This window comes from Anolis carolinensis, chromosome 5 (assembly GCF_035594765.1).
Source record: "Anolis carolinensis isolate JA03-04 chromosome 5, rAnoCar3.1.pri, whole genome shotgun sequence".
In the NCBI taxonomy this organism is placed as follows: domain Eukaryota; kingdom Metazoa; phylum Chordata; class Lepidosauria; order Squamata; family Dactyloidae; genus Anolis; species Anolis carolinensis.
The window spans coordinates 3,423,260-3,441,605 of record NC_085845.1 but is presented as its reverse complement, the minus strand read 5'-3'; the positions used below and the strand labels follow the sequence as shown (position 1 = coordinate 3,441,605).

General features: G+C 45.2%; 1 protein-coding gene across 1 annotated transcript; it reads left to right on the top strand.

Moving 5' to 3' along the window:
* Positions 1-1,570: 1,570 nt before the first annotated feature.
* Positions 1,571-14,608, top strand: tlx2 (T cell leukemia homeobox 2). Its single transcript, XM_062981485.1, has 3 exons — positions 1,571-1,916; positions 3,631-3,892; positions 14,265-14,608. The coding sequence occupies exons 1-3, from the start codon at positions 1,571-1,573 to the stop codon at positions 14,500-14,502; spliced, it is 846 nt and encodes a 281-aa protein (XP_062837555.1). The 3' UTR covers positions 14,503-14,608.
* Positions 14,609-18,346: the final 3,738 nt, after the last annotated feature.

Below are 18,346 nucleotides of genomic sequence, written 5' to 3'. Positions count from 1 at the left end.
AAAGGGGAAGAAAATGGGAAGTGTAAACACACAGGGAAAAGGAAAGGGAAGGGGGATGAGGAAGGGGAAGAAGAAGAAAGGAAAAAGGAAGGGGAAGAGATGGGGAAGAGGAAGTGGAAGAGCAAAGGGAAGTGGGAGAGGAAATGGAAGGGGAAGAGGAAATGGAAGGGGAAGGGAAGAGGAAATGGAAGGGAAAGAGGAAGAGGAAATGGAAGGGGAAGGGAAGAGGAAATGGAAGGGGAAGGGAAGAGGGATGGGAGGGGAAGAGGAAGAGGAAATGGAAGGGGAAGAGGAAGAGGAAATGGAAGGGAAAGAAGAAGAGGAAATGGAAGGGGAAGGGAAGAGGAAATGGAAGGGGAAGGGAAGAGGAAATGGAAGGGAAAGAGGAAGAGGAAATGGAAGGGGAAGGGAAGAGGAAATGGAAGGGGAAGAGGAAGAGGAAATGGAAGGGGAAGGGAAGAGGGATGGGAGGGGAAGGGAAGAGGAAATGGAAGGGAAAGTGGAAGAGAAAATGGAAGGGGAAGAGAGAAGGAAATGGAAGGGGAAGGGAAGAGGAAATGAAGGGGAAGAGGAAATGGAAGGGGAAGGGAAAGAGGAAGAGGAAATGGAAGGGAAAGAGGAAGAGGAAATGGAAGGGGAAGGGAAGAGGGATGGGAGGGGAAGAGAAGAGGAAATGGAAGGGGAAGGGAAGAGGAAATGGAAGGGGAAGAGGAAGGGGAAATGGAAGGGGAAGGGAAGAGGAAATGGAAGGGGAAGAGGAAGAGGAAATGGAAGGGGAAGAGGAAGGGGAAATGGAAGGGGAAAGGAAGAGGAAATGGAAGGGGAAGAGGAAGAGGAAATGGAAGGGGAAGGGAAGAGGGATGGGAGGGAGGAGAAGAGGAAGGGGAAGGGGCTTCTAGGACAGGCGTGGGCCCACCTGGCCTCTGCTTAAAGGGCTTCTGCCTGGGAGTCCGGTGGAGCCCTTTACGCAGAGGCGGCATGGCCATCTGTCGGGAGGGCTCGCCTGGCAGGAGGAGGCTGGTCTGGATGGCCTCTGTGGGACCCTTTCCTGGGCCTAGAAGCGGGGGGCCACTCCCCTCGCCCTCCCGGGGGTCTGGCAAAGGTCTGGCTGGCCATCCCGACAGGTAAGGCTCCGCCGGGAACGGGGCTCACCTGTGGAGGGTCCCAGTTGAAAGGCGAGGGAGGGGGGACAGGTGTCTCACCTGCCCCCAGAGGCGCCCCCCCCCTCTCGCTCTCTCTCTCTCTCCTTCCCCGTCCTGTCGTGGGAAGTGGCCGGAGGGATCCTCCTCGGGGACTTGGGCGCTCTTCTTAAAGGAGCCCGGAGGACCCCGCGGGGAGGGAGGGAGGGAGGGAGGGCGGGGCCGGGGTCCCCAACCCCTCCCCCCCCCGTGAAGCCCCTGGGGGGACCCACCCCGGCCCCGCCCCCTTGTCCATCATCTCCAAAGGCGGCCAATCGGGAGCCCGGAGCCGGAGGTTTGGGACGGAGAGGAGGAGGAGTTGAGGTCCGCGGAGAGGAGCCCGCCTGCCTCGCCCTCCCCCCGCCGCCCCCGGGGTAGAAGGCGAGGGTAGAATGGAGGCCCCCGGGCCCCTCTCCCCGCCGCCCCCGGAGCCCATCCGCTTCGGCATCGACCGGATCCTGGGCTCGTCTCCGCCGCCGCCGCCGCCGCCGCTTCGGGGCCCCTGCCTGGAGGGCGAGCCGGGGGGCTTCGGGGGAGCCTATGGGTCCTATGGGTTCCCCGCCGCTGCCGCCCCGCCCGGGAGGGTGATCCGCGTCCCCGCGCATAGGGCCCTCCCGCCCCCGACAGGAGCCGCCGCCGCAGCAGCCGCAGCCGCAGCAGCAGCCCACGCGGGACTCGCCCACGGCGCCTTCCCCTGGGTGGAAGGAAGCCCCCGGGCGGGAAAGGAGAGGGGGGCAGGTGAGGAAGGGGGAGGGGGAAATAGGGGAAGGGGAAAGGAGAAGGGAAGGGAAGGGGAAGGGGAAAAGGAAGGGGAAAGGGAAGAGAAAGGAGAAGAGGAAAAGGGAAGGGAAGGGGAAGGGAAAAGGGAAGGGAAAGGGAAGAGGAAGGAGAAAGGGAAGAAAAGGGGGAAGAGGAAGGGAAGAGAAAAGGGAAGAGAAGGGGAAGAGGAAGGAAGAGGAAAGGGCAAGAGGAAGGAGAAGAGGAAAAGGAAGTGAAGGGGAAGGGAAAAGGGAAGGGAAAGAGAAGAGGAAGGAAGAGGAAAGGGCAAGAGGAAGGAGAAGGGGAAGAAAAGGGGGAAGAGGAAGGGGAAGAGAAAAGGGAAGAGAAGGGGAAGAGGAAGGAAGAGGAAAGGGCAAGAGGAAGGAGAAGGGGAAGAAAAGGGGAAGGGGAAGGGGAAGAGGAAAAGGAAAGGGTAGGGGAAGTGGATGGGAAAGAGAAAAGGGAAGGGGAAGGGAAGAGGAAGGAAGAGGAAAGGTCAAGAGGAAGGAGAAGAGGAAAGGGAAGAGAAGGGGAAGAGGAAGGAGGAGGAAAGGGCAAGAGGAAGGAGAAGAGGAAGGAAGAGGAAAGGGCAAGAGGAAGGAGAAGGGGAAAAGGAAAGGGAAGGGGAAGGGGAAGGGATGCTATGGGAAAGTGATAATGGAGAGGAAGAGAAGAAGGGAAGGGGAAAGGGAAGAGAAAGGAGAAGAGGAAGGGGAAGGGGAAGGGGAAAGAGAAGAGGTAAGGGAAAGGGATGCTATGGGAAAGTGATAATGGAGAGGAAAAGTGGAAGGAAAGGGGAAGAGGGATGGGAAAGGGAAGAGAAAGGAGAAGAGGAAGGGGAAGGGGATGGGAAAGAGGGAAGGGAAGAGGGAAAGGGGAAGGGGAGGGGAAGAGGATGAGGAAGAGGAAAGGAAAGAGGCAAAGGAAAGCGAAATGAATCTGAAGGGAAAGTGAAAAGGGAAAGTAGAAGGAAAGGGGAAGAAGGGGAGGGGAAAGGGAAGAGAAAGGAGAAGAGGAAATGGGAGGGGAAGGGGATGGGAAAGAGGGAAGGGAAGAGGGAAAAGGGGAAGAGGCAAGAGAAAGGGAAGGGAATACCAAGGGAAAGTGAAAAGGGAAAGGGAAAGAGGAAGGGGAAAAGGAAGGGGATGGGGATGAGGAAGGAAAGAGGAAAGGGAAAGGGAAGGGAATGCCAAGGGAAAGGGAAGATTGAAAGAAAAAGTAGGAAAGGGGAAGGAGAGGAGGGAAAGGGAAGGAGAAAGGAAAAGGGGAAGAGAAAGGGAAAGAGGAAAGGGAAGAGGAAGGGGATGAGGAAAGGGAAGAGGTAATGCTAAGGGAAAGTGAAAATGTAACGGAAAAGTAGAAGGAAAGGGGAAGAAGAGGGAGAAGAAAGGGAAGAGAAGAGGAAAGAGAAGGGAAGAGGAAAATGAAAGGGGAAGAGGAGGGGGAAGGTGAAGAGAAAAGGGAAGGGGAAAAGGCAGGGCCATAGCCAGAAAAAAAAAAATTCGGGGAGGGTGGGTGGTTGAAACTTTTTCCCCCCCACGAATCATGAAGAGTAATCCCACAACGTAAAACAATGTAGAAATCAGGCTCCCTCGATAAACTTCAGCGAACACTTATGGGGATTTGGTGAACACTTAAAATTCATGAGTAAATCCTCCTCCTTCCTCTTCCTCTTCCTCTTCCCCTTCCGCAGCCGGGCCCTGCTCCAACCTGTTGCCCTTCTGCGCGTCCTCGTCCTCCTCGCGGCGCGTGGGCCACCCGTACCAGAACCGGACCCCTCCGAAGCGGAAGAAGCCGCGCACGTCCTTCTCGCGGGCCCAGATCGCGGAGCTCGAGCGGCGCTTCCAGCGGCAGAAGTACCTGGCCTCCGCCGAGCGGGCCGCCCTGGCCAAGGCCCTGCGCATGAGCGACGCCCAGGTCAAGACCTGGTTCCAGAACCGCCGCACCAAGTGGAGGTAACGCGGGACTCGGCACCGGCCGAGTGGGAGGGAGGGAGGGAGGGGAGGCCCCGCCTGAACATCACGGTCAGAGCTGTTCAGCAGTGGAACTCCCTGCCGCAGAGTTTGGTGGAAACTTTTGAGCAGAGGCTGGATGGCCATCTGTTGGGAGGTGCTTTGATTGTGCTTTCCCTGCATGAAGGCAGAGGACTAGAGGTACTACAAAGACAAGTATCCACTCTTATAGTAATAAAGAATTTTTCAGGAAGAACTTCCTCACTCTCAGAGCTGTTCAGCAGTGGAACTCCCTGCCGCGGAGTTTGGTGGAAACTTTTGAACAGAAGCTAGGTGCTTTGATTGTGCTTTCCCTGCATGAAGACAGAGGACTAGAGGTACTACAAAGACAAGTATCCACTCTTATAGTAATAAAGAATTTTTCAGGAAGAACTTACGGTCAGAACTGTTCAGCAGTGGAACTCCCTGCCGCAGAGTTTGGTGGAGACTTTTGAACAGAGGCTGGATGGCCATCTGTTGGGAGGTGCTTTGACTGTGCTTTCCCTGCATGAAGACAGAGGACTAGAGGTACTACAAAGACAAGTATCCACTCTTATAGTAATAAAGAATTTTTCAGGAAGAACTTCCTCACTCTCAGAGCTGTTCAGCAGTGGAACTCCCTGCCGCAGAGTTTGGTGGAAACTTTTGAGCAGAGGCTGGATGGCCATCTGTTGGGGGTGCTTTGATTGTGCTTTCCCTTTATTTATTTATTATTTAAACTTATATGCCGCCACTCCCCTAGGGCTCGGGGCGGCTTACAAGAACCAGCTAAAATCTAACAATTTAAAAACATCTTTAAAATATCTTTTAAAAAAATCTCAAAAACACTCCCCCAGGGGCAGAGGACTAGAGGTACTACAAAGACAAGTATCCACTCTTATACAGATTTTTCAGGATGAACTTCCTCACGGTCAGAGCTGTTCAGCAGTGGAACTCCCTGCCACAGAGTTTGGTGGAGACTTTTGAGCAGAGGCTGGATGGCCATCTGTTGGGAGGTGCTTTGATTGTGCTTTCCCTGCATGAAGGCAGAGGACTAGAGGTACTACAAAGACAAGTATCCACTCTTATAGTAATAAAGAATTTTTTAAAAAAAATGTCATTAAACTCATATTTAGTTCAATGCATCAATATGAATTCAAACACAGTAGAGTCTCACTTATCCAACCCTCGCTTATCCAAGCTTCTGGATTATCCAAGCCATTTTTGTAGTCAATGTTTTCAATATATCGTGATATTTTGGTGCTAAATTCGTAAATACACTAATTACAACATAACATTACTGTGTATTGAACTACTTTTTCTGTCAAATTTGTTGTATAACATGATGTTTTGGTGCTTAATTTGTAAAATCATAACCTAATTTGATGTTTAATAGGCTTTTCCTTAATCCCTCCTTATTATCCAACACATTCACTTATCCAACGTTCTGCCGGCCCGTTTATGTTGGATAAGTGCGACTCTACTGTACAACAAAAGCATCGCTATACAATAAAGCAAAGGACTGTGACTTTCACAGTAAAAATAATTATTTTTCTCTCCAAAGATGAATTTAATTACTCATTTTCTCGTAAACAATACACGAATTGACTCCTCTTCTTATATATAAAAATTGTTCCTTATTTCTTTACTATGAATAGTAGACTCCAAAACTACAACCGGTTTCAACTCAAAGGAGTCTTCTTCAGGTGGAATGTAGCCTATTATTTCAGTTGTTTTTCTGAGTTTTTTTTATATGGATCCTATAGGGAACATATAAAGTGGCTAAAGGTTAGCCCCAGTTTCTGCCAACCTAGCAGTTCGAAAACATGCAAATGTGAGTAGATCAATAGGTACCGCTTCGGTATGAAGGTAACATCTCTCTATGCAGTCATGCCAGTGACCACATGACCTTGGAGGTGTCTATGGACAACGCCAGCTCTTGGGCTTAGAAATGGAGATGAGCACCGACCCCCAGAGTCGGACACAACTGGACTTAGTGTCAGAAAAACCTTTACCTTTACCTAAAGTTTATTTACAATACACATAGTTACATGAGACATACAAGATACATAACAACAGTGGATACAACTGTGGATACTTGTCTTTGTAGTTCCAGGGAACCCATTTTCTTTTATGGAAGACTAGCTGTGCCCGGCCACGCGTTGCTGTGGCATTGTCTGGTGGTGTCTGTATTTTATAGGCCGTGTGGAAGAGGCCTAAGTGAGGCCTAACTTTGCCTGTCCCCTGGGCTGAGTGGGTTGCTAGGAGACCAAGTGGGCAGAGCTTAGCCTTCTAACTGGCAGCAATTGGATAAAAACAATTATTCCTCTCCCTCTAATTAGGACTTTATTTTTCTTTTCTTTTTGTTGTATCAACCTAGAGGCATGGATGAGGGGTTGTGCTGTCAATTTTTGAGGTTGTGCGGTGTTTAGTTTTGTTGTTTTGTCGGTCGCCAGGATTCCATCACTCTTTTATATATATAGACTAGAGGTCCCATGTGGTCTCTTCCAACTCCATTATAAAATAAGCCAGGATCTGATCCCAGATTATCTTATCCCAGATTATCTGGCAGTGTACTCATATAATCCAGTTCAAAGCAGCATGTTTTGAAAATCAATTCAGGGGGAGCTGTGGCTTTAAACTCTGGATATGTTTTAATGGCTTTTAACTAGGAATTTTTGAACATATTGTCGCTGGGTTGTTGCGCATTTTTTGGGCTGTCTGGCCATGCTCCAGAAGCATTCTCTCCTGACGTTTCGTCCACATCTATGGCAGGCATCCTCAGAGGTTGTGAGGTCTGTTGGCCTCAAGTCAAGTGGGGCTTCTATCTCTGTGGAATGTCCAGGGAATGTCTGACTTGGCCACGGTGGTCCACACCTTAGTTACATCCAGGTCCCAATTCAAAGTCCAGGTAATCTATATATATAAAAATGTTCTGACCATTTCTAGCTTAAAGTAAACAGCAAAACTACACACTCAAAACCCATGAAACTTGGCCACAAAAGACATGGTCATCCTTGCTGTGTTTAGACATAAAAATACAAGAAAAATAAAGTCCTAATTAGAGTGAGAGGAACAATTTTTTCCCCATTGCTGCCAGTTAGAAGGCTAAGTTCTGCCCACTTTGTCTCCTAGCAACCCACTCAGCCATTTAATGGCGCCCAGGGCTGCTTCAACCAGGCCTCTTCCACACTGGCTATAAAATACAGATGATCTGATTTGAACTGGATTATATGGCAGTGTAGACTCAAGGCCCTTCCACGCAGCTATATAACCCATTTATAATCTTATATGATCTGCTTTGAATTGGATTATCTTGAGTCCACACTGCCATATAATCCACTTCAGTGTGCATTTTATACAGCTGTGTAGAAGGAGCCTCATATAATTCAGTTCTAAGCAGATAATATAAGATTATAAATATACAGTAGAGCAGGGGTCCCCAAACTAAGGCCCGGGGGCCGGATGCGGCCCTCCAAGGTCATTTACCTGGCCCCCGCCCTCAGTTTTATAATATATTTTTATATCAGTTTTAGTAATATAATATATTGTATATACATATAATATTGATAATAATCTTATGTTATACAGTATAATACTAATACCATATAATAATATTAATTATATGTTATATATTACATATTATATAATAGTATAGTGGTATAGTTCAATATAGTAATATATAAAGCTAATATTGTGTTATGCTAATAATATAATAAATTGTATGTACATACAGCTGCTCTGAGTCCCCTTCGGGATGAGAAGGGTGGGATATAAATGTAGTAAATAAATGCAGTAAATAAATAATTTTAGACTTAGGCTCGGCCAAGGTCTGACATGACTTGAAGGCACACAACAACAACAACAACAACAACAACAATCCTAATTAACTTGACTATCTCATTGGCCAGTAGCAGACCCACACTTTCCATTGAAATCCTAATAGGTTTATGTTGGTTAAAATTGTTTTCATTTTTAAATATGGTATTGTTCTTTCGTTGTTGTTGTTGTTGTTGTTGTTGTTGTTGTTGTTGTTGTTGCACTACAAATAAGACATGTGCAGTATGTATTTGTTTGTATTTTTTTTTCAAATGATAATTCGGCCCCTCCACAGTCTGAAGGATTGTGGACCGGCCCTCTGCTTAAAAAGTTTGGGGACCCCTGCAGTAGAGTCTCACCTATCCAACATAAACACCCTGGCAGAACGTTGGATAAATGAATATGTTGGATAATAAGAAGGGATTAAGGAAAAGTATATTAAACGTCAAATTACGTTATGATTTTACAAATGAAGCACCAAAACATCATGTTAGAAAACCAATTTTACAGAAAAAGTAGTTCAATGCACGGTGATGCTATGTGGTAATTACTGTATTTACGAATTTAGCACCAAAACATCACAATGTATTGAAAACATTGCCTACAAAAACACTGACTTCTAAAAGGCCGACTGCGTTGGATAATCCAGAACATTGGATAAGCGAATGTTGGATAAGTGAGATTCTACTGCAATATGAAATAATTACTGTGATAGAATAATACAGAACAATATAATCTCTAAATCCAGGACAGTCAATAAAGAGCAACACTCTGAAAGCAGGGAAATTGGGAATTCCAGAAAGGAAACAATCAGGGCCAGCCAACACTTCCCAACAAAGGATTCCCCCAGGCAGGAAGCAAACAGGCTTTGAAGCTGCAAGGCCATTAAATGCTAATCAAGGTGGCTCATTGCAGCATTCATACTTGCCACTCTGAGACTATTAATTGCTGTTCAAACTGGCCAACTAAGGATTCCGCAGGATAGAAAGCGGCCGGGCTTGCAAGCAGGAAGGCTATTCCTTGCTTTTCAACCTGGCCAAGCAAGATTTCCCCTAGATAGAAAACCCCCAAGCTCTGAAGCCACGAGGCTCCTCTGTCCCATACAACCAGGCCTAGAAAGGATGCCCTATGTAGAAAGCGGCCAGGCTTTTAAGCTGCAAGACTATTCAGTGCAGTTCAAGCTGGCCAAACAAGGATTCCACTACTAAGGAAGTAGCCAGGCTTCAAAGTGGCTCTTTGATTGAGGGTGCTACTCCAGCTACTCCAGAAAACAGCCAGGCTTTGAGGCTGCAAGGCTATTCCCTGCTATTCCACCTGGCCAACAAATGATTCCCATAAGACACAGCAACGCTTGGATGTTTAGACTTGGATGTTTAGACAAGCCTTTGGGAATGTCTGGCCCAATGGTCCACAATTATGACACAGCACAGCAGCACTTTTATCCCATTCCCTTGTTCCTTAGCTACAATTTGCACTATTTATTTATGTTATTATTACAAATTTTCTACCCCGCCCTCTCACCCCCCCCCCCCCCCGGGGGTACTCAGGGCAGCTTACAAATACAAAACACATGTGTAAAACAATTACAATTGCAATTCATTACAATTTAAATTAATTAGATTAAAACATTCATATAAATATACATTTAATCCCTTTCCTTTCTTCTTGTTTATAGTTGGCCGTGTTTTTTACGACTGTTCTGAGTTCAAATTGTTGTTTTATATACTGGTGGTTTTATTTTGTATTGTACTGTGTGTTTATTTTATGTGTTGTTTTAGGCACCTTGTGCCATAAGTAAGCCACACTGAATCCCTTCGGGGAGATGAAGGTGAGATACAAAAACAAAGTTGTTGTTGTTATTATTATTATTATTATTATTATTATTATTATTATTATTATTACGGTGGGAAATTGTATGCTTAAAGCACGTGTGGACGTTGCCATTGGACACCCCGACCAGCACTGAATGGCCTTGCAGCTTCAAAGACCGGCCATCTCCTGCCTGGGGGAATCCCCCGCTGGGAGGTGTTAGCTGGCCCTGATTGTTTCCTCACCCATCAAAGGATGCCGCCAGGCAGGAAGCAGCCAGGGCCCGAAGCTGCAAGGCCATCCAACGCCGATCAAAGTGGCCAATCTCTATGATTCTCCTGTATGAAAAATCTTACCTCTGAGGATGCCTGCTATTGATGTGGGTGAAACGTCAGGAGAGAATGCTTCTGGAACATGGCCATACACTTCGGAAGACTCACAGCAACCCTTTTCAGATACTTTTTATATTTAATCTTGTTGTGATGTTTGTATGCTTGTATATTTTGAGTCGTATGCTGATGTTTTTATGTTAAGCCGCTTTGAGTCTCCTTCGGGAGAGATAAAGCGGGGTAATAATAATAATAATAATAATAATAATAATAATATAATAATAATACTTTTTTTCCTATCCTGCCTCCATCTCCTCGAAATGGACTCAGGGTGGCTAACATGGTGCCAAGCCCAAAACAAAACATGAACAGGATTAAAAGCATGTATAGACAACATCAACAAACAGATAAAATAAAACAATGTGTTGTCGAAGGCTTTCATGGCTGGGATGACAGGGTTGTTGTGTGTTTTCCGGGCAGTCTGGCCATGTTCCAGAAGTATTCTCTCCTGACGTTTCGCCCACATCCATGGCAGGCACCCTGACAACCTCTGAAGATGCCTGCCATAGGTGTGGGCGAAACATCTGGAGAGAATTTATTTATTTATTTATTTACAGCATTTATTTTCCACCCTTCTCACCCCGAAGGGGACTCAGGGCAGATCACATTGCACACATAAAGGCAAACATTCAATGTCATGACACAGAACAGAGACAGAGACAAGACGCAGGCACCGGGCTGGCCTCGAACTCATGACCTCTTGGTCAGAGTGATTAGTTGATTTGTTGCAGCTGGCTTGTTTTCCAGCCTGCGCCACAGCCCGGTCCTTCTGGAACATGGCCAGACAGCCTGGAAAACATACAACAACCCCAGATTCATCAGACAGCCTGGAAAACATACAACATCACCAAGATTCGATCTTGGCCTGAATTGCCTTTGTCCTGATGTCTTGCTCCTGGGCTGCAAGGATCAGGCCTTCTGTCTCCTTCTTCAGGGTCCCATTCGTGAGCCAGAGCCAGGTCTTCTATTATTATTATTATTATTATTATTATTATTATTATTATTAATGGCCTTTGTCCTGATGTCTTGCTCCTGGGCTGCAAGGATCAGGCCTTCTGTCTCCTTCTTCAGGGTCCCATTCGTGAGCCAGAGCCAGGTCTTCTATTATTATTATTATTATTATTATTATTATTAATGGCCTTTGTCCTGATGTCTTGCTCCTGGGCTGCAAGGATCAGGCCTTCTGTCTCCTTCTTCAGGGTCCCATTCGTGAGCCAGAGCCAGGTCTTCTATTATTATTATTATTATTATTATTATTAATGGCCTTTGTCCTGATGTCTTGCTCCTGGGCTGCAAGGATCAGGCCTTCTGTCTCCTTCTTCAGGGTCCCATTCGTGAGCCAGAGCCAGGTCTTCTATTATTATTATTATTATTATTATTATTATTATTATTATTATTATTATTAATGGCCTTTGTCCTGATGTCTTGCTCCTGGGCTGCAAGGATCAGGCCTTCTGTCTCCTTCTTCAGGGTCCCATTCGTGAGCCAGAGCCAGGTCTTCTATTATTATTATTATTATTATTATTATTATTAATGGCCTTTGTCCTGATGTCTTGCTCCTGGGCTGCAAGGATCAGGCCTTCTGTCTCCTTCTTCAGGATCCCATTCGTGAGCCAGAGCCAGGTCTTTTATTATTATTATTATTATTATTATTATTATTATTATTGACACAACGACGTTGTATGACACAGCAAACAAGATAGATATGCTGGATTTCGTATTACAAAATCACAAGTCGAACCCTTCCCAAGTGTCTAGGACTGTGTGATGTATTTTCGGATGATGCGCGCAGATCCCAGTCGGGTGGCCTTTTGCAGTTGGCAGATCGTAATTTTGTCAATGCCTATTGTTTCCAAATGCCGGCTGAGATCTTTTGGCACGGCACCCAATGTGTCCATCACCACCGGGACCACCTGCACTGGTTTCTGCCAGAGTCTTTGAAGTTCAATCTTGAGGTCCTGATAGCGGCTGAGTTTTTCCTGTTGTTTTTCATCTATGCGACTGTCACCTGGGATGGCAACGTCAATGATCCAAATCTTTTTCTTTTCCACAACTGTGATGTCTGGTGTGGTGTGTTCCAGAACTTTGTCAGTCTGGATTCGGAAGTCCCACAGTATCTTTGCGTGCTCATTTTCCAAGACTTTTGCAGGTTTGTGATCCCACCAGTTCTTTGCTGCTGGGAGGTGGGACTTGAGGCATACGTTCCAATGGATCATTTGGGCCACATAGTTGTGCCTCTGTTCGTAGTCTGTCTGTGCAATTTTCTTCTTCTTCTTCTTCTTCTTCTTCTTCTTCTTCTTCTTCTTATATTATATTATATAATATTATTATTATTCTTATTTTTCTTCTTCTTCTTCTTCTTCTTCTTCTTCTTCTTATTATTATTATTATTATTATTATTAATTGCCTTTGTCCTGATGTCTTGCTCCTGGGCTGCAAGGATCAGGCCTTCTGTCTCCTTCTTCAGGGTCCCATTCGTGAGCCAGAGCCAGGTCTTCTATTATTATTATTATTATTATTATTATTATTATTATTATTAATTGCATTTGTCCTGATGTCTTGCTCCTGGGCTGCAAGGATCAGGCCTTCTGTCTCCTTCTTCAGGGTCCCATTCGTGAGCCAGAGCCAGGTCTTCTATTATTATTATTATTATTATTATTATTATTATTATTATTAATTGCATTTGTCCTGATGTCTTGCTCCTGGGCTGCAAGGATCAGGCCTTCTGTCTCCTTCTTCAGGGTCCCATTCGTGAGCCAGAGCCAGGTCTTCTATTATTATTATTATTATTATTATTATTATTATTATTATTAATTGCATTTGTCCTGATGTCTTGCTCCTGGGCTGCAAGGATCAGGCCTTCTGTCTCCTTCTTCAGGGTCCCATTCGTGAGCCAGAGCCAGGTCTTCTATTATTATTATTATTATTATTATTATTATTATTATTATTATTATTACTATTATTATTGACACAACGACGTTGTATGACACAGCAAACAAGATAGATATGCTGGATTTCGTTTCACAAAATCACAAGTCGAACACTTCCCAAGTGTCTAGGACTGTGTGATGTATTTTCGGATGATGCGTGCAGATCCCAGCAGGGTGGCCTTTTGCAGTTGGCAGATCGTAATTTTGTCAATGTCTATAGTTTCCAAATGCCGGATGAGATCTTTTGGCACAGCACCCAGTGTGCCCATCACCACCGGGACTACCTGCACTGGTTTCTGCCAAAGTCTTTGAAGTTCAATCTTAAGGTCCTGAGAGCGGCTGAGTTTTTCCTGTTGTTTTTCATCAATGCGACTGTCACCTGGGATGGCAACGTCAATGATCCAAATCTTTTTCTTTTCCACAACTGTGATGTCTGGTGTGCTGTGTTCCAGAACTTTGTCAGTCTGGATTCGGAAGTCCCACAGTATCTTTGCATGTTCATTTTCCACGACCTTTGCTGGTTTGTGATCCCACCAGTTTTTTGCTGCTGGCAGGTGGTACTTGAGGCATAAGTTCCAATGGATCATTTGGGCCACATAGTTGTGCCTGTTTGTAGTCTGTCTGTGCAATTTTCTTCTTCTTCTTCTTCTTCTTCTTCTTCTTCTTATTATTATTATTATTATTATTATTATTATTATTATTATATTATATTATATAATATTCTTCTTCTTCTTCTTCTTCTTATTATTATTATTATTATTATTATTATTATTATTAATTGCCTTTGTTCTGATGTCTTGCTCCTGGGCTGCAAGGATCAGGCCTTCTGTCTCCTTCTCCAGGGTCCCATTTGTGAGCCAGAGCCAGGTCTTCTCCTTTTCAGATCATTATTATTATTATTTCTTGATGTATATCCCACCCTTCTCCCCCATCTGGGATTCAAAGCGGCTAACAAGAAGGTATGAAACATCCCTGTTAGGCTGATAGGAATGGTGGGAATTGAAGTCCAAAACACCTGGAGGGAGGGCCAAAGTTGGCCCAGGCCTGGCGTAGACTGATGAGTCCATTGCTCTTAGGAGAAGTGCAGTCGGAGCCTCGGGTGGCCTAGGGGATAAAAGCCTCCTGACTGGAAGGTTGGGTTGCTGACCTGAAAGCTGCCAGGTTCGAATCCCACCCGGGGAGAGCGCGGATGAGCTCCCTCTATCAGCTCCAGCTCCATGCGGGGACATGAGAGAAGCCTCCCACAAGGATGGTAAAAACATCTAAACATCCGGGCAATGTCCCCTGGGCAACGTCCTTGCAGACGGCCAATTCTCTCACTCCAGAAGCAACTCCGGTTGCTCCTGACACGAAAAAAAAAGGAGAAGTGCAGAGTCTTGTTGAATGTCTGTCTGTGTGTCTGTCTTGCAGGCGCCAGACGGCGGAGGAGCGCGAGGCAGAGCGCCAGCAGGCCACGCGTGTGATGCTCCAGCTGCGGCAGGAGGCCTTCCGGAAGGGGGGGCTGCCTCCCCCACCCCCTCCCCCGCCCCCCAACCCCCTCCCACCCCCCTCGGACCCACTCTGCGCCCACAACTCCTCGCTCTTCGCCCTCCAGAACCTGCAGCCCTGGGCCCAGGAGCACAAGGTCAATGCCAGTGCCCTCTTCTGAGCCCCAGGAGACCCCCTTCAGGACTGAGGAGGAGGGGGGGGGGTCCCAGGGTCAACGTCCCCTCCCAGGCGAACTCTGACCTTGTCCCCCACTCTGGATACTACTGACTGCATCGTCTCCTACAATAAAGAGTGTAGGCCGCTTGCTCCTGCTATGTGCCAAAGATGCGATTCCTGGGGGGAAAGGTCGCCCCCCACCCAGGACCCCTATTAAGGGGGAGGGGCACGCATTGGACAATGCCCCGGGTGTGGGTCAGAAGTCAGGCTCATGATTATGATTATGATTAACTCTATTTATACCCCGCCTTTCTCCCCGTTCCGTGCAGTCATGCCGGCCACACGACCTTGGAGGTGTCTACGGACAACGCCGGCTCTTCAGCTTAGAAATGGAGATGAGCGCCAACCCCCAGAGTCGGACAGAACTAGACTTAACGTCAGGGGGAAAACCTTTACCTTTATGTACCTTTCTCTCCGTGGAGACTCAAGGCCGCCAACAACCCCACTCTTTAGTCAAGTTTAAGAAGCGCGATGCAAAAGTTTAAAAAGTTTTGGGAAATGGCCTTCACAACCGTTTGGAGGTCATAACCTTTTGGAAAAGTTTGAACTTTCAGAGAAAAGCCAAAAACCTCCTTTGAGTAGAATCTTCTCATGTGGTATACAACCAAATGTAATATGCAAGGCGATGTTTTCAGTTGTTAGACTGAATAACCTGTTGTCTCTGATCTGTCAGGAAAACAGAGATTTGCCAGTGCGTAAAAACAGCAGAGTTTCAGGAGTGTTATTTCAGTGCCCAAAATATATCTACTCTCCCATAAAACAACTACAGTAGAGTCTCACTTATCCAACATTCGCTTATCCAACATTCTGGATTATCCAACGCATTTTTGTAGTCAATGTTTTCAATACATTGTGATATTTTGGTGGTAAATTCGTAAATACAGTAATTACTATGTAGCATTACTGATGTTTTGGTGCTTAATTTGTAAAATCATAACCTAATTTGATGTTTAATAGGCTTCTCCTTAATCTCTCCTTGTTATCCAACATATTCGCTTATCCAACATTCTGCTGGCCCATTTATGTTGGATAAGTGAGACTCTATTGTAGTTTTATATCATGCACTCAAGAGACAAAAAATGAAGTAGGCTTTGGTGAAATAACGTATTTGGTTTACTCACAACCTTCATGTGTTCAGCATAACACTGGCGCATAGCTTACCAGTCCAGTTTCAGATAATCTCTGTGTGGGCATCTGTCTTGCTCAAATAGCAGGCAAGTGTTTGCTCTGAGCAGTCCAAAGTCTAAGAAGGATCTGAAATGGAGCCTGAGATCTAAGCAGTCCCAGATCGGATCACATGGTCTGTAGCCCCGCCCACAACCTCTCAGGAAACATAGAGCAAAGGAAGCTGCATACCAGAACACATATACAAAACAGTAAGCAAACAGAATCATAGATTAGCAAATTACTGAGGAGGCTTGAAGAAGTCTGTAATTTCCAACAGGACAAAGGTCGCTCCCCCCATGATCTCCATTGTGGGGGGGGGGAGGTCATGCACTAGTCAGTGCCTGGGGTGGGGGTCAGAAGTCAGGCCAATTATTATTATTGTCGCACCTCAGGTTAGCTTCACCTTGCTAAAGACACCAGACTGCACACCAAAAGTAGTCTTTTGTAGTTTATTAGGCAATAAGGAAAAGATAGTTCATAAAAGGCAAAAGTTCAGTTCCAAAAGATATTTGCAAAAACAAGGCTATAAGAACAAATCCATGGAAACATTAGACATGAAGCAAGGTCCTTAAAACGAAGCCAAAGTCCCAGAAACGAGGATACATCCAGACTATACAATAATGCAGGAAAGCAGACTTAGTTCTTGATTCAAGTGAAGAAATTGCACTGATGAAGATTTCCCTCTCAGCAGACTGTTTTAATAGCATACCATGAAGGCATTTCTTTGCCCTTTGACCTCCCTCTTATTTGCTATTCTGAGACTTCTGCGCAACCCCCGAAATTCCAAACGACTAGTCCGATCGAGAGAAGTGGCCTCATCACGTTCAAGGCCACAGGTGTTATCAAGCTGAGACTGGGAACCGCTCTCCCTTTCTGCTTCTTGCACCTGAAAACCATCATCATTAACAACATCATTTCTTCCCATGGGAAAGCTTCCCTCCTCCTCATCTCCAAAAGCAGGAACACTCTGCACCTGAATCCCATAATTCCCATCAGAGTCGTCTTGAAACTCATCCTGAACCTGAATCCCATCATCATGCACTTGCATCCCAGAATCCTCATCAGAGTCACACAAAGGCTGAGTCACAACACTTTATTATTATTATTATTATTATTATTATTATTATTATTATTATTATTATTATTTTATATGACACAGCAAACAAGATAGATATGCTGGATTTCATATCACAAAATCACAAGTCAAACACTTCCCAAGTGTCTAGGACTGTGTGATGTATTATTATTATTATTATTATTATTATTATTTTATTATTATTATTATTATTATTTTATTATGACACAGCAAACAAGATAGATATGCTGGATTTCGTATCACAAAATCACAAGTCGAACACTTCCCAAGTGTCTAGGACTGTGTGATGTATTTTCGGATGATGCGTGCAGATCCCAGCAGGGTGGCCTTTTGCAGTTGGCAGATCGTAATTTTGTCAATGTTTATTGTTTCCAAATGCCGGCTGACATCTTTTGGCACGGCACCCATCATCCTGAACCTGAATCCCATCATCCTGAAACTGCATCCCAGAATCCCCATCAGAGTCACACAAAGGCTGAGTCACAACACTTTATTATTATTATTATTATTATTATTATTATTATTATTATTCACTCTATTTAGACCCTGCCTTCCTCCCCATGGGAACTCAAGGCGGCGAACAATAATAACAATAATAATAATAATAATAACAACAACAACTTTATTAATGTTACACTGCCTCCATCTCCCCAAAGGGTCTTGGGGCAGCTTACACATGGCACAAGGTGCCTAAAACAATTCATAAAATAAACACACAGTACAATACAAAATAATAATAATAATAATAACAACAACAACTTTGTTTTTGTATCTTACCTTCATCTCCCCGAAGGGATTCAGTGTGGCTTACTTATGGCACAAGGTGCCTAAAACAATTCATAAAATAAACACACAGTACAATACAAAATAAAACCACTAGTATATAAAACAAACAATTTGAACTCAGAACAGCACCAGTAACCTAAAGTGTCATCTGTGTCAACAATCTGCAGGGGTCTACAGTGGACGTCGACCTAGGAAATCCCAAATGCAGCAGCATTGCCCAAACACAAATTAAGGAAAAGCAAAGGCACTGCATTCTAACTCAACCAGAGAAGTCAGCCATAGCAGAGCACTTGATGAACCAACCTGGACACAGAATATTATTATATTATATTATATGTTATAGAATATTCTATAACAACCACCATGTCAGACTACACAAAGAAGCCAGTGAAAACACAAGCATGTGGACAATGTCAAAAGAAAGGAGGAAACCATGAAAATGAACAAAATCTGACTACCAGTATTTTAAAAACTCTGAAATCAGGACAGTAAATAAAGAACAATAATAAATAATAATAAATAAAACTTTATTTATATACCGCTCTATCCAGGGCCATAGCCAGAAAAAAATTTCGGGAGGGGTTTTGAAAATTTCGGGGGGGGGGGGGGGTTGAACCCCTAGCACATACCTCTCCCCGCCTCAAACCTGTCAATATCTGCTTGAGATAGTGCCTGGAGTGACTCTTAATGTTTTGCATAGACTTAGCATGGGGATTTGGTTAACCAGTTAAAATTCATG